At 51.9% G+C, this 20,708-nt stretch overlaps 8 protein-coding genes across 8 annotated transcripts; 6 read left to right on the top strand and 2 right to left on the bottom strand.

The window, feature by feature from the left end:
* Positions 1 to 37: 37 nt before the first annotated feature.
* Positions 38 to 586, top strand: Z517_08745 (uncharacterized protein; the record flags this gene model as incomplete). The annotated part of the gene is made up of 1 exon (XM_013427260.1): positions 38 to 586. One exon carries the CDS (start codon positions 38 to 40, stop codon positions 584 to 586), a length of 549 nt encoding a protein of 182 aa, XP_013282714.1.
* Positions 587 to 1,213: 627 nt separating this feature from the next.
* Positions 1,214 to 2,386, top strand: Z517_08744 (uncharacterized protein; the record flags this gene model as incomplete). Its single annotated transcript, XM_013427259.1, has 2 exons — positions 1,214 to 1,529; positions 1,584 to 2,386. The coding sequence occupies 2 exons, from the start codon at positions 1,214 to 1,216 to the stop codon at positions 2,384 to 2,386; spliced, it is 1,119 nt and encodes a 372-aa protein (XP_013282713.1).
* Positions 2,387 to 2,685: 299 nt separating this feature from the next.
* Z517_08743 (uncharacterized protein) lies at positions 2,686 to 4,240 on the bottom strand (the record flags this gene model as incomplete). Its single annotated transcript, XM_013427258.1, has 4 exons — positions 2,686 to 2,764; positions 2,815 to 3,400; positions 3,450 to 4,033; positions 4,095 to 4,240. The coding sequence occupies 4 exons, from the start codon at positions 4,238 to 4,240 to the stop codon at positions 2,686 to 2,688; spliced, it is 1,395 nt and encodes a 464-aa protein (XP_013282712.1).
* A 1,213-nt stretch (positions 4,241 to 5,453) lies between these two features.
* On the top strand, positions 5,454 to 7,638 carry Z517_08742 (uncharacterized protein; the record flags this gene model as incomplete). Its single annotated transcript, XM_013427257.1, has 2 exons — positions 5,454 to 6,088; positions 6,144 to 7,638. 2 exons carry the CDS (start codon positions 5,454 to 5,456, stop codon positions 7,636 to 7,638), a joined length of 2,130 nt encoding a protein of 709 aa, XP_013282711.1.
* Positions 7,639 to 8,070: 432 nt separating this feature from the next.
* On the top strand, positions 8,071 to 9,754 carry Z517_08741 (NADH-ubiquinone oxidoreductase 51 kDa subunit, mitochondrial; the record flags this gene model as incomplete). Its single annotated transcript, XM_013427256.1, has 3 exons — positions 8,071 to 8,436; positions 8,505 to 9,492; positions 9,585 to 9,754. 3 exons carry the CDS (start codon positions 8,071 to 8,073, stop codon positions 9,752 to 9,754), a joined length of 1,524 nt encoding a protein of 507 aa, XP_013282710.1.
* Positions 9,755 to 10,318: 564 nt separating this feature from the next.
* Z517_08740 (uncharacterized protein) lies at positions 10,319 to 12,946 on the bottom strand (the record flags this gene model as incomplete). Its single annotated transcript, XM_013427255.1, has 1 exon — positions 10,319 to 12,946. The coding sequence occupies one exon, from the start codon at positions 12,944 to 12,946 to the stop codon at positions 10,319 to 10,321; it is 2,628 nt and encodes an 875-aa protein (XP_013282709.1).
* A 479-nt stretch (positions 12,947 to 13,425) lies between these two features.
* Z517_08739 (uncharacterized protein) lies at positions 13,426 to 15,897 on the top strand (the record flags this gene model as incomplete). Its single annotated transcript, XM_013427254.1, has 1 exon — positions 13,426 to 15,897. One exon carries the CDS (start codon positions 13,426 to 13,428, stop codon positions 15,895 to 15,897), a length of 2,472 nt encoding a protein of 823 aa, XP_013282708.1.
* Positions 15,898 to 18,199: 2,302 nt separating this feature from the next.
* Z517_08738 (uncharacterized protein) lies at positions 18,200 to 20,263 on the top strand (the record flags this gene model as incomplete). The annotated part of the gene is made up of 1 exon (XM_013427253.1): positions 18,200 to 20,263. One exon carries the CDS (start codon positions 18,200 to 18,202, stop codon positions 20,261 to 20,263), a length of 2,064 nt encoding a protein of 687 aa, XP_013282707.1.
* Between the last annotated feature and the right edge of the window lie 445 nt (positions 20,264 to 20,708).

Raw genomic sequence — 20,708 nt, 5'->3', positions numbered from 1 at the left:
CCCTTCATCTTAGTCCCACGTTGGACTCGAATCCAAAATGGTTGTCAACAAAAAGCTCATTCTCGGAATGATGACTTCCTTCCTGCTCATAGCCCACGCGATCCCGGCTCACCTCGAAGCTGCCCTGGTCGCCCGTAACGAAACGATTTTGGACCTCCCACTCGATGACGATCTTCTCACCTTCAACATCGACCCTGACATGGCCGGCCCGGAGTGCGGTTTGACGTATGAGGCGAACATCAATGTGAAGAACCGCGGAGACGAGGCCAAGACCAGTAACTATTGCAATCTTGTCTACAAGTACATCACGAACACAGCCAACGGTGGCAAGACATCGAAGGACGTCAATATTGTCTACACCTGTCCTGGGACTCCCGAGCCAACAGACCCTGAGGGCTATGGTTCTCTTGACATCAAGTTCGTTCTCAATGCACCTTCGGATTTCGCACGCGATCAGACCCAAGAACCGGCCACCTTACATCTTCTCAACATCCACGATGGTGCCGATCTCACGGTGCCCGTCACAATCAGTTACAAAGTCACGTCAAATTCGGAGGTTATCTGGCAATTCATGAATTGTCCATAACCTGAAGCTACATCCGTGATACCAATCAAGCGCGCCTTCGCAGTTTGCAAAACGACATTATCAAATACAGGCTGCCATCCGGATTCGAGAAGGAAGCAGGGAGATTTCAGGCCCTGCACGCATTCTGCAATGCCAGATGGACTGAGGCAACTTTATGACAGTCACGGGTGTGACGCTGAAGGGAATTAGCTGAGGGCTGGCGTCAGAGAGGGAGATGTGATCAGAGTAATTTCACTTTAACTGGGAATCTCGAGAGCAAGATTAGTTTACCCCAGAGATGAACCAAATTCGGCTCGTCCTTATGGTCAGCTACTCAAGAAAACGTTGGTCTTGTGTTTATTCAATCTAGATTATTCGTAGTTCTCTGTCAAGGGACGCAAGTAGATTAGTTGTGGCGTCGTAAGGCTGCAGGGCTGCAAGGCTACGAGGCTACGAGGGTACAAGGCTGAGCTGACGAGGCTGGTATTGGAGAATGTGGAGCGAGTACCTCGAACCAACTCCTTGGGAACTTCTCCCTACCACTTCTTCCGCCGCAGCGACCTCACTTCAATTATGTGAGCACAAACAATGGCCTGCGGAGCAACTTCTTGAGACTTCACCTCTCGATTTGGCCCAAGGCACCTCAACATGCACTTCGCGCTGCCCCCGCGCAAAACATCCCATCCTCCTCCCTACGTTCGAAACAGTAATTTGACTGCGGCAGCTCAGAGACGGCGCAAGCAATTCCAAGTGGGCGCCTACATCGTGCTAGGGATATTGACAGTGTACCTTGTCGTGCGGTTCATTCTATCACTCGATTTAACAGGAGGACATGACGATGGTGCAACGTCGATTGAAGGGCCCCAAGACATTGTCATCGTCACGGTGTTCGACAATGCGACAATGAGCGAAGATTATGTGCGGATAGTCAAGGCAAATCGAGATGATTACGCCAGGAGACATGGTAAAACTTGCGTGAATGGAGACACTGGAACATGGTAAACTGATTGCGATCCAGGATACAAGAACTTCTATACCAACACGACGACCTACTTCAACCTCGTGGACCCTTCCCCCTTATCCTGGTCGATGATACCAGCAATGCGACATGCATTGACTGAGCATGCCACGAGCACCTTTTTCTGGTCCTTGTCCGCCGACGCCTTCATCACGAATCCTTCAGTCTCCTTAGAATCCCACGTCCTTCAACCGCTCGAGTCGTTGATGCTCAAGGACATTCCTGTCGTGCCGCCAGACTCAGTTATCCATACCTTCTCTCATCTCAAGCCTTCTCGCACACATCTAATTCTGTCTCAAGATATGGACAACCTCGCCCATACTTCGTTCATCCTCCGCAATACCCCCTTCAGCACAAAAACGCCAGACAATTGGGCCCATTACTTCTTGGATGCCTGGTTTGATCCTTTATACCGTGCTTATGCATTTCAAAAGGCTGAGAACCACGCCCTCGAGCACCTAGTCCAATGGCACCCCACAGTCTTGGCCAAGCTGGTGCTCATCGAGCAACGCTGGATCAACTCCTACAACTACGCCACACCACCGTCGAAAGACCCATCGACGGGACTCACACGCACTCACGACAGCATGTGGCAGGAGGGGGATTTGGTGGTGAATCTCAAAGGATGCAGAGAAAGCGACAGGCGTGACTGCGAAGACGAAATGAGATACTACTTTACCAAATGGGAGAAAGAGGTGGAAAAGCTGGACGGGAAGAAGCCAGAGCATAAAGTCGGACGTCCGACACTGAGGCGCCTTAAGGATGAGAAGAAGGCTGACAAGGTCAAGCCTCCGAGACGGTGAGGCTGAGTGACCGGACTCCCGTCCGCATTCACGGTAGTCTGGAATTACCTGTGTCGTCTTAATGGCGGAAGCTGTATTCAGCAGGGCCCGGCAGTGATAGAGGACACTGTATAACAGATTTTCATTGATACAACAGGCGCACAACTGGGACACTACGAGCGAGGCTATGGGCAATTTCGGGACAACAAGATCGGCCAACAGAACCAGTAGAGCAATATCTTTTCAAGAATGCTACAACTCGGCACCATCCCCCACTTCGAGCTGTCTTTTGACCGTCTCCTCTTCTGCTGTGTCCGGCTTCAGGCGAGATCTCCTCTGTCGGCTCGCAATTTGTCATACCTCAGCACCGCACCGAGCAGTACTTGGGCACCAATGGCGCTGGCGGATTGTCAGCAAGTGACGAGGTGAAGCAAAGACAACGGACTTACCAGTCTTCCGGGCTGCAGTATTCCTTTGGATTGTGGCTGATTCCGTCCTTGGTGACGGTGAAGATCATGCTTGTGGGACATCGACGGTTGGTGTAACAGCTGTCATGACCAGCACCACTGATCATATATTTCCACAATTGTCCATCGTCAGCGGTCATGGGAAGGTCTTGACAGACCTCTTTGGCGCTTGCTTCGACGGCAGCGATACAGTCGGTGTGAAAGTTGACTGCTGGACTATCCACCAATTCCTTCCATTCCACTTTGCAGCCTTTCTCGCTCTCTTTCTCTGCGATCCTCGCAAACGCAGATCGACATGTCTCCTCGATCTCGGCGAGTTTGGCGTCCTCGGTGTGTCGAATATCCAACGTGAAGGTCACTGTGTGAGCCATAGTGTTGATTGACCCAGGTTGTTGGTTCAGAATGCCAGTTGTCGCAAGACCCCCGAGTTTCTTTGCAACGGCGTTGGACTCGACAATCAGCTTCGCAGCGCATAGCATGGAGTCCATCCTAGCAGTGAAAGGGGTGGTTCCGGCGTGGGTATCTCGGCCCTTGACCGTGATTTCAAACCATTTGAACGCTTGCACCCCTGTCACAGTCAGGCCGGGAATCTGCTAACATGTTCAGCAGTTACTGACCTTTGACCACTCCGACTCTCCTTTTCTCTGCCTCCAATATGGGACCTTGCTCGATGTGGACTTCGAAGTGCGCTGCTATGGGAAATGCTTTGTATGATGCGGGTTGCGATCCAAGATATCCGATTCTTTCGAGTTCTTGCTTCATTGTCTTGCGGTGTCCATCCTCTCCAGGCGACACCTCGGGCAGATTCCAAGCTGTTTCCAGAGGGACAGCCTCAGCCCAGACGCCAGACGACACGGCCATCATGGGAAAGCGCGCTCCCTCTTCGTTGGTCCAGTTCACCACTCCAATACTTCCTTCGGTCTCGACATTGTTTTCGTGCAAGACCCTGAGGACTTCAATCCCAGAAGTGACGCCCAAGATACCGTCATATCTCCCGCCGGTCGGTTGAGTATCGAGATGTGAGCCCATCATGATCGGAGGGGCTTTTGAGTTCTTCCCTGGCCTCACAGCGAACATATTTCCCATTTGGTCAACGCTTATCTTGCAATTCAAGGACTGGGCGACACCCATAAACCAGTCTCGAACCTCCTTATCCGCATCGTTGAGACTGAGCCTTGCCATTCCAGTCTCGACAGGGTCACTGGTAGAGCACTAGATCAGGACCACTCCTCTGTCGGGCGATTGGGGACTTGTACACTTACTCTCCATATCGATGAGCAGCGCCATACTTGCAGCCACTGTGGATGGCGTCCATCAATCGTGATTGATTGACTTTCAAGCTAGATATGTCATGCTTTGATCGAGTACCATTGATGCCGTTCACCGCGTGAGTTCCATTTACAGCCATCTTTCTGATCGTCCGACCCTTCACCCACCTGCTAGACCTTCCCGGGTTGAAAGAAGTAAAGGATCTTGAAATAGAAGATGAGGAAAATATGCACGCCTGAGATGATCTTGTGATCAATCGCAGTCCTAGATTCCGACCAAGGTCAAAACAGGACGTGACAAGGGACATGGGCGGTTTAGTTGATCATCTACAACACACAAGACACACATGGAGACGATTATTTCTTTTCCTTTTGTTTCGTCGGAAGCTCCTCCCCTCTCGCTGGTTGTTGATTGGGTTCATCTCCTCCGAATGATACGAGGGCAAGAGGCGAAGACGAGATATAAGGACTTGTCCGCTCGTGCATCGCCTATGGTTCTCTTCCACTCTTCCTACAAATTGGAGAAAGGCGACATTATATGGAGATTCCCGACAACAACATGGCACGCATGGTTCCGTCAGTCTGCATGTGGCGAAATAGTGGATTTGATTCAAAGGACCAGACACTCCCTAAACCTCTCTGGATCGTGGGTAGAGGGAGAGACGTTCAAGTCTGTCTTGTCTCGTATGCATTCCCTGGAACACGGTCGATAAATGTTACACAGATCACTTCTACAATACTTTTTTTCGAGAATTGGATAGCAGTATTAATGCTGTGAGCTCCTATTCTTTCATTCCTCAGTCCCATTGCCATTGCCATTGATTGCCATCGCCGCCTTGCTTGCACGCTCCATCCCCCACCCAGTCCGTGCCTTGTATACTACAGATATATAAAAACTTCTATTCCCCGGTGTCTTCAACATCAACTACACATATCCCTGTCATCCTATCACCTCGTCGCGTCCTCGAGGTGGATCATAGACTTCTGGCGAATAGCTACAAAGAAGGTTGTGTCACTTGTTCTTCCTCTTGTCGCTCATTGTAGCCACCACACAACCATTGCGCGCAGTTTTGCCTCACTTCTAATCTATTTGTTCACCGTCAATCAAACATTCCATTGTGACCTCTTGCACTTTTCAGCTGTTACACAAACACCTATTACTTCTGCTATTATCATGGTTCCCTGCTGAAATACGTACAGTTATATTAATATTTCTTATTTCTTATTTTTTTTTCACTTTTTTGCTGTCTCATGATTGACAAGATTTTTCTCCTTTTTGGCTGGAAAGTCGCACACCGAGACAATTTGATATCGCCTTCTTTGACGTCAAGACAAATACACTGAGCACACAACATGGAGCCTGATGAGACTACCTTAAATCAGGATGTCATCGACAAGATCCCCCAGAGTTCTACACCTCCGCTGCGCATGAACGATGAGGACACGGCACAAACAGACATTTTTCGCAACCATCAACGCCTTGTTGATTGGGTGCTCGAGAACGATGGATACTTGCACCCGCACGCTCAGATCGCCTTCAGCTCCCGCAAAGGATACCATGCTGTCGTCGCTGAAGGGCATTCCCTCGTGAGCGGAACGCGAGTTGCGAGTTGCCCGATGCCCATCACCTTGTCAGTGCTCAATGCCTTTGACATTCATCCCTTTTCAAATCATGGGACGAGTTTTCCTGGGCCTTTCCTAGACACCCACTCGAGGAGACCCGAGTCTCTCCAGGCTTTTTTTCTGATGGAGCAACTGATCCTTGGGGAGCAGTCCTGGTGGGCTCCTTACATTGCGACATTGCCCACGGTGGAGGACATCACCACGATGCAATTCGAGGAGGAGGCCGATGTTGTGTGGCTGGAGGGGACCAACCTCAAAGGCGGATTCTCCACGCAAGCTGCTAAATGGGAAGACATGTATCTGAAAGGGTTGGCCCATTTAAAGGAACTAGGGTGGCCCAATGCGCTGAATGAATCATACACATGGTACGTGGGCGTGGACTGCTTCTCCCCCCTCCGCTATCACTTACACAAGACCTAGGCCTCGCTTCCGTTGGGCGGCCACCATTTTTGGGAGCCGTTCCTTCACCTCACAGGTGCTCGATGCTACTCGTCCCGCGGATCTCGCCACCATCCATCGCCGAACAACGCCTTACGACCTCGTCAAGCTCTTTGGAGACCGCTTCGCAGTGCTACTTCCACTCCTCGACCTCCTCAATCACAAACCCGCCGCGCAGGTTGAATGGCAAGCCCAGTACCATTTTGTCGGGCTACAGATCCTTGAGACCTACGAGTCTGGGAAGGAGCTTTGCAACAACTACGGTCCCCGAGACAACGAGGGTCTTCTTCTGGCGTATGGCTTCACGATCCAAAACAACCCGTTCGATCATCTTGTCGTCAGCATCAAAGCGCCGCCTGGATCGCCGTTGGATGTGGCCCGCCGGACATGGAAACAGGACATCAGATCAGATCCTGAGAGGAGATGTTTCTTATTCAACCACCAACATCCTGAGTCGACGTCAGCCCACGCGCTGGAATCGTCACTCTTCTCGTTTGACTTGTTGGACAGTATTTCCATTCTGTGCGCCAACGACCGCGAAATGCAGAGCATGGCGACGAGAAATCAGTCGTTGATGAGTTACTGTCTCGCAGACAAGCCTCGCTTTTCGGACCGCCGCATCATATTGGAGACCTTGAGCCAACTTCTGAGAGAATGTAATGCTCGTGCTGAAAGGTTGAGAACCACTGATCCCCGACGAACCATTGCTGGTCTGGAGCCCGCCAATGCAATGCAACAGAACGCCCGGGTTTATCGGGAGAGTCAATTGGAAATCGTCGAAACAGCCGTGGCGCTCTGCAATTTTGTGCTGAAAAGCGCCATCAAAGGGACCGATGAAGCCGAACAAATGTTGACCAGGATGCAAGGCCAAGTTTCACTTTCTGCCCTGGCGAATATGAGACACCTGACCAAAAGACACGCCCGGCTCACTCGCCCCTTTGAGCTTCTTAATCTGGACGGCCTGATCGAGATGATTCCTAATTCCGAATGTGTCCGAAAATGTTTGGCTACGTTGAGTCAACAACTTCAGAGCAATGCCGATGGTAAGGGGTCATCTGGCGGTTCGAACCCAACGAGCTTAACTAGAAGCGGACTTGCAGTCACTCTTTCGGCGCTATACAGCGAATATGCCCACGGCGTCAAATTCCCACACAGAATCACCGAATGGGTCAAACAGCTGACCGCATGGTATCCTCCGGACAGTGACTCTTGGGCGTATGTACCGAGCCCTGGACCTTGGGCACCCGGAGAGGAACCCCCGTCAGAGCTGATGGACCTACTCGCGGCACGAGCTGCTTTGTCTCCAACCATAGCGGTCGAGTCGAGCGTCAAACGATGGCTGAAACCAGAGGGGATATGTTGGGGATGGAATGTCATGGAAGAAGAGAAAGTCATTGTTCCCTCGTATCTCGCAGAGGAAGATTCCAAGGGCGCCGGAGATGGCATATCGCTTTTGATTTACTGGCAGCAGTTCTAGGGTCCTCTGGCATGCTACTGGTGGCACTGTATTCGGGGCAGGTCTGCGACAATGCCACTTGCGTTGTCACCTTGGGAGCCACTTGTATGGCGCAGAGGCAGCTCGGGTAAGGCTTTGGCATTTTTGATGATTACGACCTTTTCATGAACGAGACATTCCATAGCTGAGATACTCGTACGTACTTGCTGTCAAGGTGGGAGGGCGAGGCTGCGCAAGGCTGTATTTGTATAAAGCCGAAGTATGGCCGCACCAGAGGCATCTATGACGAGGAAAGCTTCCGACCAATCAGCGGAGCTCAATATCGAAGACTTCAACATTGATTTCGTAGTTGACGCACTCTAACTCTCCACCTCCGACGTCCTCGCCTCCTCCCTTCCCCCTTCCCGCCGCACACTCGTTGGAGTGTATCGTCGTCCTCACATCCTCCCCAAAATGATCGTCCGGTCGTCAGCCGCCCGAAACGTGGCCCGCGCGGCGTCCAACACCGCTTCACGGTCAGCCAACTCGTCAATCGCCGCCGCCGCCAGCTCCTCCACTCTCCATTCCCGCCGAACCTACGCCACCGTTCAAGAAGGACAACCCCAGCAGAGACGCTATGGCGGTCTGAAGGACCAAGATAGGATATTTCAGAACCTCTACGGCCACCATGGCACGGACTTGAAGAGCGCCATGAAATATGGCGACTGGTACAAGACCAAGGAGATCCTGCTCAAGGGCCACGATTGGTTGATCAATGAGATCAAAGCTTCGGGTCTGAGAGGGAGAGGCGGTGCGGGATTTCCCAGCGGGCTGAAATTTGTAAGGCTCTTCGGCCCTGGAACAGTGATATGCGCAGATGGATTGCTAACCGAGGGCATGAATGATAGTCGTTTATGAACTTCAAGGGTTGGGAAAACGACAAGAAACCCCGGTACCTGGTCGTCAACGCTGACGAGGGTGAGCCGGGGACTTGCAAAGATCGAGAAATCATGCGCAAAGATCCGCACAAACTCGTCGAGGGGTGCTTGGTGGTTGGTCGCGCCATGAACGCCACCGCAGCGTACATTTACATCCGAGGCGAATTCTATCACGAGGCCACTGTTCTCCAGCGCGCTATTCAAGAGGCATACAAAGAAGGGTTGATTGGCAAGAATGCCTGCGGGTCAGGATACGACTTTGATGTCTACCTGCACCGAGGCATGGGAGCATATGTATGCGGAGAGGAGACTTCGCTCATCGAATCGCTTGAAGGAAAAGCCGGAAAGCCTCGTCTCAAGCCGCCCTTCCCTGCAGCCGTCGGTCTTTTCGGATGTCCTTCTACCGTCACGAACGTCGAAACAGTGTCAGTTTGCCCCACCATCGCTCGACGGGGTGCGAAATGGTTTGCCGGCTTTGGCCGCGAGCGTAACCAAGGCACTAAGCTGTTTTGTATATCTGGACACGTCAATAACCCTTGCACCGTTGAGGAAGAGATGTCTATTCCTCTCCGGGAACTGATTGAGAAGCACTGCGGCGGTGTTCGCGGCGGCTGGGATAACTTGCAAGCCATCATCCCTGGTGGCTCATCGACACCCATTCTACCTAAGCACGTCTGTGACGATCAATTGATGGACTTTGATGCGTTGAAGGACAGCCAATCCGGTCTGGGCACTGCGGCGGTGATTGTCATGGATAAGTCTGCCGACGTGGTGAGGATGATTGCCAGACTGAGCGCATTTTACAAGCACGAGAGTTGCGGCCAGTGCACCCCCTGTCGAGAGGGCAGCGCGTGGACCGCGAAGATTATGGAGAGATTCGAAAAGGGTCAGGCCAGAGCGAGAGAGATTGACATGATCCAAGAACTCACCAAGCAAGTCGAGGGACACAGTATTTGCGGTAAGCCTTTTCCTCGTTATTACTCCTCTAATGGGCACGGTCATGGACCTGGATAAGAATATGGATGCTGATCTAATCACTGTGTTTTACAGCCCTGGGCGAGGCCTTCGCGTGGCCTATCCAAGGTCTCATCCGCCATTTCCGACCCCAGCTTGAAGCCCGCATTAAAGAGTACTCGCAGGTCGCCGGTGGCGAGTCGCTAGCTGGTGGATGGGAGCCCGACTCGTCCAAGAAGGGCCTGCTCATCGCACCGGGACAATAAATTTTTTTTTTTGAAAAATGATATGCTGGGGGGTTAGAGTTGGTCAGTCAGTCAGTCAGTCAGTCAGTCAGTCAGTCAGTCAGACTGATCTATGTCTCGAAAGAGGAAAGACGAAGGGTTGCAAATTGGACAAGGTTCCGATCGTGATCGTGATGGCAGGGAGAGTCGAGGTTGATCTGGATCTTGATCTTAATCTTGATCCCTGAGTGGTAGGAGCATAACAAGTTGAAGAAGAAGGCTGAGTGACTCGTTCATCTTTCCAGCGCATGCGGCGTCTCTTTTTCCCAATCACGCCAGAAGTCTCGATGGAGGGAGAGGAGAGAGAGAGAGACTGAGAACATGAGACGTGGAATAAAAGATTTGTATATATATTTCATATCTTAGGCCATCTTTCTGTTCCTTTCCTTTGCCCTGGCCTTGCCATTGCCATTTCAAATGGCATTGCAGATGGCTTGTCTCCCCTTCCGGTCCTGTCCTGCTGATATGGATGCCGATGCTGAGTATCTCGTGTCGACATGTGTATTCACGTAGATGTACTCGGTATAGTCAACCCCAATTTTCTTCTTATTCTTCCAGTTCCATTTCCATTTCCTCCTCGTCCCCCTCCTCCTCACCATAGCGATATGTCGCTGCATTATTGCGAATAGCAGCTCGAGCGGCCTCCGCCATGCACCGCTTAGGCGCTTTCCGCCCGGTCATCAATTCAAACTGGCCGACGGCTTGCTCGATCAGGGCTTCGATGCCGTCGACCAGGACCCAGGGTCTCTGGGTCGAATCTCGAAACCGCTTGATTTGCTTCGTCAGTGGCGTCTCCCTTGTCATGTAAGCCATTTCGACGACGACTCCGCCACTGGGCGACGTCAGCCACTGCTCTGGCATTTCAAAGTTGGCGCCTGGTTTCCCGTCCAGGACCTCCTGAGTGACACACGACACCACGATCGTTGGAGGCGCAAATCCTGTCGGCCAAGGGTCGGTGATGTGTTCGACGACTTGTACTGGCTCTGGGGCAGTTGGTGAGGTGACCCTGTCCATCTGGGACCGGGTCCAGTCGTTAAAGTGGCGAGCCAAAGCTTGTGTGTTGGAGACAGTCCTGTTGTATACAAATATGTGCTTGCAGCCCAATTGCAGCATAGCATAAACGGCAGCTCTCGCCATCCCTCCAGCGCCAATGATCAAGCAGGTGGTCTTTGGCTGGATGGCATTGCGTGGAGACAGGCTTCTGCTGACACAGATCATTATGCTGATAAAATCAGTGTTATCCCCAAACCAACCAACGATTCTGCCCGCACGATTTCTCAGCTGGGCCTGTATGTCTAGCGATGGTATAACCCCTTGAGGCCCTTCGGGTTGTTGCCGGAGAGGAATTAGGGTGTTGAGCGCCCCTATGGCTTTGGCGTGCCCGCTCAGTGCATGCATGTGAGGAAGTAGCTTGACCTTGTATGGCTGCACCACACTCAAACCACCCAAAGCGTCATCCTTCGCAAGCAAATCAATATCCGCCCGAGTCATGATGGTTTTGGTGCTATACCGATGTTTCAAGCCAAGTAAGCTGTAGCCTGCATTATGCATTGCTGGCGACAAAGATCCCAAGACGTTGGCTCCAACAACATAGAATTGAAGAGGGTCGAAGACAAAGCTGTCAAACAGAGCACTGATGATCTGTTTGGAGGATAGTTGAGGCCAGAAGGGTTGCTTTTCGGCATTGGGAAGACTCGGGTGAGTAACGGCTGTCAACACAGGGTTCAGGATTTGAGAAGTTCGACCCAGAAATCCGACGTTGTAGATTATTGTAACAAGTCGAGGCCCGGGAAGTTGCTTCAATTGTTCAGCAAACCAAATCGCCGCGTCATTCTCCTGGCGTGACGTGGGAACCTCGAGAATTCGAACCATATCAAACTTGAGGTCGAGCGCCCTGGTGTACACATTTTGCAAATTTGGATCCATCCAGTTCTTGTCCTTGGAGGAGTAGTAGCTATAGTTGCCGATCAGCTTGGTATGGCCCTTGACGAGTTCGAGATGATTTATGTGGCCGGGGTCTAGGTCAAGATCTATAGAGATGTACTGAACTCCGAGTCGAAGTCCCTGCAATAGAACTGCCACATAGATCTCCGTCGTGTGGGATGCGGAAAGTCCACGACTGGCAGACAGAAGAATAGGGACGGTCAAGACTCTCCTAGCGGTCGCCACCATCTTGCTTAGCATCCTCGGGGTGTCTGACTGCCACTGGTCAACAAAGATCTCCAATACATCGCCAGCAGCTTCCAGAGCGCCAAAGTCCACTCGTCCCTCAGTGAAGTCTGAGGATTTTATGAGCAGTGCATGGGAATAGGTCCGCGATTCCACCGGTCCGTCCAGTGAGAACGGGGATAGCACAGTCGGGTCTGGCAAGGAACAACCGGTAATGAATCGAACAAACGATGAAAAATCGGCTTGAGCATTTCTGAGTTTGAAGGAGTAGTTTGGCGACGTGCGGTCTGCTGCCATGTCCATATCCGCAGAGCCATTCATAGAATCATCTTCGAGGTTATAGAAGTCGAAATTCGAGCATTTTCGATGGGTCGCGTTGCCCTGATCGAGCAGCTTAGTAGCTCGATCGTCTAGTTTGAGAGTTGCCTTGATTTGTTCCATGTCCCTTAACACGAACACAACGGGGTTTTTCTGGCTGAACCGTCTCAGATATTCTTGGAGCCCACTTGTGAGACTTCCGAGGCCGCAATCGATTACACATCGGAATCTGTTGTCCTCCAGCATGCGCTTAGAAGTCTCGATGTCTTGTCGATGGAACTGCTCACTGCCATGGATTTTGAGATAGTCTTGTCTCGACATACCATTGACGGTCTGGAAATAGTGGTCTTCAGTCACGAATCGTCGCCCGAGAGCGGTGGCTGCAATTAAACCCAGAGATCGCTTTCCAGATGCCCTGATCCCAACCAAGACGAGAGAAGCTTCGGGGTGGAAGAGGCGGCTGGCGGTTGAGCCATCTGGAACCGGCGTCTTCAAAGAGTGATTTGGAGTTTGTTGCAATGTAGGTTCGTCCTGAGCAGCCTCTGACGGATGCCGGGCTGCTGCCGTCTGATCGGTGGGTAGAAGTGGTGAGGCTCTGCCAGACACTGAAGGCTGGAAGGGACTGTGGTGTGAAGGTTCGCTGAGTCGATCCGGTGCAAGCTCGCCAGCTCTGCTTTGGGATACCATGATGACCGTTCATCCGTGCTCGATCTCATTTGGAGACTGTCTATATGAAGAGTGCATTCTGATACACCATTGGCCATGTTGGAGCTGGTTGTCGAAGATGTAGAGGAATGCTGGATCAAATAATGGTTCGGAAAGACGAGGCTACCAGTGGAGATTTGGGTTGCCCTGGTGGTGAGTTTGGTGAGTCGGTGAGTGGTGGAAGACGGATTAGCGGGCGCAGGCTTGTGGGCGCAGGCTTCCTTCCCACCCCGCCAGCAACTGAGATGTTTAGTTTAGTTTAGTGGGCACCCAGGTGGGTGCACTTTCCGATCAACGTCAATCGCTAACCTGCTCTCCATACTAGGTATAGTATTGTGATGACCTCTACCACGATACCCTCATGAGACGGCTTGTTCTTGATGCTGATGTGTCTCAACCCAACCCTTCCGACAGGCCACTCCTCCCCTTGAACATGGCTGTCGCACCCCTTCCTCCTTGTGATGGCCTCACGTAGCACGGACGCGGAGGGACGGACTCGAACCAGCGACGAGGAAGGCACTTCAAAGCCAATACGAGCCCGCGTTTCACGCGCCTGCACCCGCTGTCGAGCCCGCAAAGACAAGTGCGATGCGAAGCAGCCCAATTGCACAAACTGTGCAAATGCCGGACAATCGTGCGTATACGTGGCAGGGACCAAGAGGAGAGGACTTCAGGAGGGGTATGTGCGCGGCCTGGAGAAGTTGTGGGCTGTCATGCTACAAAAGGTGCACGGACTAGACGATGCGGTTCAGCAGGTAGTGCGTCGGAACGAACAAGAGCTGTTGCGCATATGGAACCATCAGAAACTTGGCGATGGCCTTCACACAACATGGAAAGAGTCAAATGTGCTTACAGAGCTGGAGAAGCTCTTATCCCATCTCGAGCATAACTCTTCAATCCACCCAAAGCGCAAGCGCGACATCGAAGACGACGGCGAAGATGAAGCAGTAGAGCCTCTTCACCATCGAAGCCGAGGCGATAAATATGTGCTCACATCAGATTTCAAGGTCGTTGAGATGGCACAAATCCCGAACGAAGAAGAGACTGGACCTGGCTTCGGAGATCCTCTGACTGAGGGCAAACTCGGCATCACACGTCCGGAAGATGTCCCTCTGCCATCTTCGGCCTCACGTCTTTTGGATCAATATTTCACTTTCACCCACTGCTGGTTTCCAATCCTGGACAGGCCTGCTACGTTGCGGAAATTCTTCGAGCACACGATGCCTCACAAACGACGTCCTCTCGACCATGCTGATCTTTCTTGCATATGGGCTATCTTGGCCTACTCTCAGCAACAGACGGGGCATCTTCTGCCAACGCCTGCTGCGACACCTGGAACCAGCGTTGCCGAGCTGCGTTCTTTAGCAAGGAATCTGATACCGTCCGAGCGTGGACCTTTCTCACTTGGCCATGTTCAGGCTTTGTTGTTATTGGTCCTCCTTGATATCGGCATGGGCGACTGGACGTCTGCGTGGATGCTGGTCGGCTCTGCTATACGAGCTTTACTGATCTCCATGGGATCGGAAGCGGTGGTCCCGTTCGAGAATCCGCGGGGCTTGTATTCTGACTCTAGGATTGACAGAGATGACGGCACGACGGCTTCGAGACATATCCCCGATTCAAAACATAGGAGCTGGCAGGCCCTTCTGCAAGGCTGTTTTGTCTTGGATACCATCATCGCAATCTGTCTAAAGAGGCCGCCACATCTTCAGAGTGGTCATTTGAGTTCTACCCAGTTCCTCGAAGAAGACGGACATGAAGAATGGGAACCGTGGAAGGCAGTTGCTGGTGATGACGGCCCCGAGTCGAGAGAGCCAGCGTTCGTGACAAGCTGCTTCAACCGACTGACTGAGCTCTGTATGATTGCCAATGATGCGTTCTGCACAAAGGTCTCCCACACAACAATGATAACACCAACACAGCACGTTGTATCACGGCTGCGTTCGCTGGGCGAGAAGTATCCCTTCACTCTCTCGGATGTTATACGACGCCCACCACATCAGATGCTTTTACATGCGTGTCATTTTGCCTTTCAAACGGCCAACTCTCAATGGAATGGGGACCAGCCAGAGCTTAAGTCGAAACTCGCAGAAGTTCTGAGGTTATTTGATCATTCGTGGAATCTTCCCAACAAATGTGGCATCCCATCCATGTTGATCCCACTTTACTGCCTAGCCAACCTAGAAACCGATACTTCTTCATCGCCTATTATTGGTCCTGACTTGGTTCCGGAAAGGCCTAACCAGGTACGGTCGAGGTTGGCCTTGATCTGGCCAGGAGCAGAATTCTTCATCAATGGTGGTACGCCCATGAGATCAACCGGGCTTCTGAGCACAGCTCCAGTGTTGCCGTTCAACAATGTCTTACAAACACAACCAGCATCCGCCAACCTTGCGCCCGCCTCAAGCAGCCACAGAGATCTGGGTGGCATGCAAGATTTTGGGAACGCGCAGACCCTCCTCCAATATCATGACGTGGCTCAGTATGGAAATGCAATCGAGGTGCCACAGCCTAATGGGTCAACTGCCGCGGATTATGTGGACTACGGTGCTGCTATGAGTGTTGACATGCCCGAAGGGAATAACGAGGCAAGCGCTGGCCTAAATTCAATGACGAAAACCCGTAACGTTTCTGGGTTGTCAACGTCTCCAAGCTTTAACGGCGACGAGATTGATGCCTTGTTCCACGAAATGGCTCAACTCGATACAACTCGATGGACTGATGACAGGACTCAGGGACTTAAAGACTTCGGCTTTCCGGATGACACCACCTTCGAGGCTTTTTGCAATGATCCGGATCGCTTGATGGGATCGGATGGGTTCATGGGTGTTATCAATAATGAGAGCAATCTTCTCTCCGAAGGTCAAGCTGCAATATCGGGCAATGACAATCTTCGAATTGGAAAGATGACCTTTGACGATATTTTCCGATGATGGAGGTCCGCGAGGAGTTTAGTTGCCAGTGTCACGATTGCTTTGAAGGCCAACTCCGCCTTCTGGGCAGCATGTATTTCAGATAGAGGGTGCATACAACGTATGAACTTGCTTCAGTCCATCGTTGACATTGAAAGTCATATGCTTTTCGCCTCGACTTGTTGATCCGTCAACCCAAAACAACATTGAGCAGCAGTATCGTGAGTTTCCGTGGTATTCGTTGTGCATAATCCTTGTATCCCAGACGAGGCTGCAACCTCGTTACCGAAGTTTAGCCGCAGCTTCCACTTTTACTCAACAGACCAATGCAGTTTTCTTTCTTCGTCGACTTGGGGTCTCGACAGGTTTGAGCAGCTGTTCATAGGTCACGATCCTTGTACTTCAGCGTATCCTCTCCACAAGCGCGCATTGTCCAAGTGACGAAACTGCTTTGAACTCCAATCACCGGTCTCACCATCGCAGAACCGTACAGCTCTGCTACCTCCGTCGACCTTTCTCTCTTACATCCCTTCTCGGCAGAGACTTGCGAACCCTCCAACAGGATGCCTCCCCGTGGCTCCTCGACAGCAATCAACCCAGTTCGCCTCCAGACCGTGTCACGGTTAAAGATCAGACACCCAGACAAGCAAGAGCCGAATCCATGTCTAGGGCCCATGACTGCTATGCTGAGTATGTCTGTGCCAATTGCCTTTTCCCTAGGTGGACTGGAGGGTGGTTGAGATATTTTGTGCGACGTGGAAGATCTACCACCGTAAGAGCTAGGATGATATTGTCGAGTGGACGCAGAAAATATGGCTCGCCACCAATCCAGTGCAAAGAGCAGGAAGGAACTCTATAATACTTGCAAAAGCTTGCTGACATGATTCTTTCTAGACTGCTGGGCCGCAGGCGCCGCTTCAGGAGGCTGCGGACACCTTGAGAAAGCTCTGAGAGACTGCATGGACTCACCTGTACGTTGCGCATCCGCACTTCTGAAGTGGTCTTGCGACCATTACCTTACAGACGACTGACTTGTTCGCTGCCAGAAACCCCCGCCAAAGGGCAAATCCACGATAAACCACCATCTCGGCCGCTTATATCCTCTGATCTCGGGACCGAAGAAAAAGACGTGAAAGGACTGTCTAGTGTGACGGGACACTTCTGTGATGGGCCACTCTCAACCCATCCAAGCATCGCTTTCCTGGGATCTACAGGAGCGGTCTACACGCTGTTTGGGCTAGAGCATGCTCAATATGAGAGGAGGATTCATACTTCGCCAGGCTGTATAAATACAGATTATTAAGAATGTGGACGCCAAATGACCGCTCGTGCTGGTCGAGGTGTGGGAATCTGCTCAATTTGGCTACAGATTGGTGGAAAGACGGAGCACGTGAGTATAGCGTGGAATGAACGGCGCCGGGAACTGTCAAATGCTTCAGGCGCATCATATATCTGGGCTAGAGAGGAGTCTGGCATCGTCAACGCGAACACCGAGCAGTCTGAACATGACTTGATTGAAGTCCTTGGCCAATTCGTCGAGAAGACATCTTTGGGGTTGTACAATACGAAGGATGAATTGATCTATACGATATGTAACAATGCACCGCCGAGGTTCTCCCTTCCCACTCGAATCGCCAATCGAGCAGTATTCAGCCGTATGGTTTGCCTACTACATTGAACTTGAGCAGAATGGCAGTGAGCACACCGCGAAACCTTCCCTGTACGATTAAAGTAACCGACCTGCAAAGGGCTAGCCCTCTGCCCTCTGACGTCATTGCGATCTATAATGAGGCTGAGTGGTTCAGCAAGGGCCGTGGTCGCCTTTCACGAGTCCAAGCTTCCCACTGATCTATCTCTACTCGGTACAGCACAGACCCATGTCGCCAGCAGAGACTGGCTCTGACCCAGAATTTGCTCAGGCCCAATAGGCGACGCAGCTGTCTCAGTGTCTTTCTTCTACGACTCAACCCTCCATGTCTAAAAGTCGAAGTCCTTCCTCGACTCTCCTATCTACTTAGATATTTTAGTTGCCTTGCGTCGGTCTAAACCCCTTTAAAATGGACATGTCGAGAGCCAACCTTTCCAAACACTTCATCGTCTCATTTATCATTGGCTGTCCTTAAGCGACCAAATACCCTTAGATTTTGGTAGGAGATGGCCGCCTGGGGCTGCGCCACTGTGCATGGGAATGGATTGAAGGGGGAATGAACAGCACCACCTCACCTAGATATCGCCATTACGGTTCGATATTCTTCGGATAGTCTGAGAGACACACACTCTCTGTAATATCTTGTCCGACTACATCTCCTTCGTCCTGGGTATCATGGCGGATGCAAGTCATATCACCACCCCTCCTCAGCCTTACCGCAAACGGGAAGATCCTCAGGCCTTTTGCAGGAAATGTGCATCATTGGACTTGGATGGGGTGTTTGCCCTTTCTCAGAGTGATTCCACACCCGTGACAGTGATCAAGCTCGACAAGGGGTACGAACCCTCGTGTCCGCTTTGCAGATTCCTGGGACATATCGCCCACAACAGCTCGCGATCACCTAAACCGATCCTAACCTTTTTGAAGATATATCATCTGTGTACTCGCTGCGGGGTGTCACTTCTTGACTGCCTACATCCTGACGTGGTCTTTGGAGTTGTCGGCACAGATCGAGAACTGCCGTTGGCAAAGGTTCTCAACCGGTATGAGAACCTCGAAAAGCGTCAACTCATCTCTGATTCCACCTGTCTCCTGCGGGATGCTGGTCTTATACTACCCATTGATCAGGATTCCACCCCTGTCCGTTTACAGGGGCACCAGATAGACGCCAATTCCATCAATTTTGAGGCTGTAAGCAGTTGGATAGCGACTTGCAAGAGACTTCACCCGCAATGCTCAAAAGCCTGCGCCAACGCTACCGCCTATCCCAGGTGGCTCTTTGACTGTCATGATAGAAGGCTTGTTCGCAATTATGGTAGTGTCGAGTACACGGCTCTGAGCTATGTCTGGGGTTCGGGGTCGACAGCTTCCTGTCTGAGCGGGATCCATGGAACTAACGATCACCTGGCTTCGTCGCCACAGGTAGTAGAGGATGCCATTTCGGTCACCAAAGCTCTCAACTTTCGATATCTCTGGGTTGACCGGCTCTGCATTCGGCGTAACAACAAGCACGAGTTCCATCGTGACCTAAAGGATATGGCCTCATTCTACCGTGCCGCTCAGTTGACCATCATTGCGCTCCACGGGGAGAGTGCAGACGATGGTCTTCCAGGTGTCAGCACCGTCCGGTGCGAAGAACAGCCTCGTGTCGAGATCGGGAGTTGTCGCCTGATATCCACCATGGGCACGCTCGAGTCGGCGAGGTATCGCTCGAAATACATAACTCGAGCGTGGACACACCAGGAGGAAGTCTCATCAAGGCGTCGATTGTACTTTACGCGTCAGCAATTGTACTTCAAGTGCATGACATCGTCGACATGTGAGACGGTGGCCGCCCACAGCACGCTCGAGGAGCTTTTGGTTGAACCAACCGTAACCTCCACTGGCAGTCCCAAACACGAACTGGACGAGTTTGACACCGCCTGGGAGCACATCTCCCAAGTTTCGAGACGGAGTCTAACGTACGAGTCAGACCGGCTGAATGCAGTGCTTGGTCTTCTCGAAGAACCGTCACTGCTCAAAGAGTCGTCTCACCTGCGCCAAATTTACGGCATGCCCATCCCGCCCGGCAGGAGGTGGAGGGACGACATGCTTTCGCCCGACGCACTGTTTGCCCTCTCACTTCTCTGGACCAGACGTCACACCGAGAGCCGGCAAGCTTGCTTTCCGAGTTGGTCCTGGGTAGGCTGGAGCGGCGGCAAGGTGGTCCCGATCTCTCTGGGCCAACACGCCGCGGAAGGCTCGTGGTCTAACGACGTGGAGGTCGGACTACAAGCATGCGACACGGGCGACGCGGTGAACCTGAAGGACGTGTCGAGCTTCACCGAGGCCGCCGTGGATGAGATGCCCCGGGTTCTGCGCGTGAGGAGTCGAGGCTGTCGCCTACGCAACCTGGTCCGCAACCCATCACCCACACAGCGCGTCCGGGCGAACTTTGTGTGCGGCTTGACCGAGAGATCCGTGCCCATCGACACGGAACTGTGCTCGGACACCGCACTCAGCCGCCTCGAGACGTGCGGCACCGTTCTCGCCCTCGACTTTGTGGACCGGTCCAGGGGCCACGACCTGGATCGCTCGGCCCCCTTGCTGGTGGTGGCGGCCGTGAATGGGACAGATCGGCCCTTTGAGCGTGTTGGGACCATCCGCCTGTCAGTGATCCTGTCGCTCACGTACCTGGAGCGTCTGAGGCCAGCCGACTTTTTGTCCAAGTGGGAAAACGTGACGGTGCGGATAGGATGAGGGATGAGGAGGGCAGTCAAACCAATGTATGGGCTGAATGAAGAAGACGGCCATTATATCAATATCGAATATTTAATATGGTCATGAATAAAACAGAAAAATATGATTTATGATCCATTGATATGATATGATATTGTATTACACTATGAACCACCCCCCCTACCAACCAACCCAATATAGAGAAAGAGAAAAGATTCATCCATGTCCAGGGAGACGCCGTCGCTTGATATCAATGACTAGGTCTCCTTGCTGTGCTGTGCTGTTCCTTGTTGCGCTATGCTAAGATATGACATGCTGAAATGTGAAGTGATTTGTTGTTCGTATCAGGTCGTAAGTCTCATGGTGGGCGTTGTGTGTGGTGGATGAACAAACAATAACAAACGACCATCAACCGATATATAACCAAGAAAAAAGATTCAAAAAAGTATAACACGCCCATTGTTTT

The sequence above is a fragment of the Fonsecaea pedrosoi genome, assembly GCF_000835455.1.
Source record: "Fonsecaea pedrosoi CBS 271.37 unplaced genomic scaffold supercont1.5, whole genome shotgun sequence".
NCBI lineage: Eukaryota > Fungi > Ascomycota > Eurotiomycetes > Chaetothyriales > Herpotrichiellaceae > Fonsecaea > Fonsecaea pedrosoi.
This window is presented reverse-complemented; position numbering and strand designations above follow the sequence as displayed.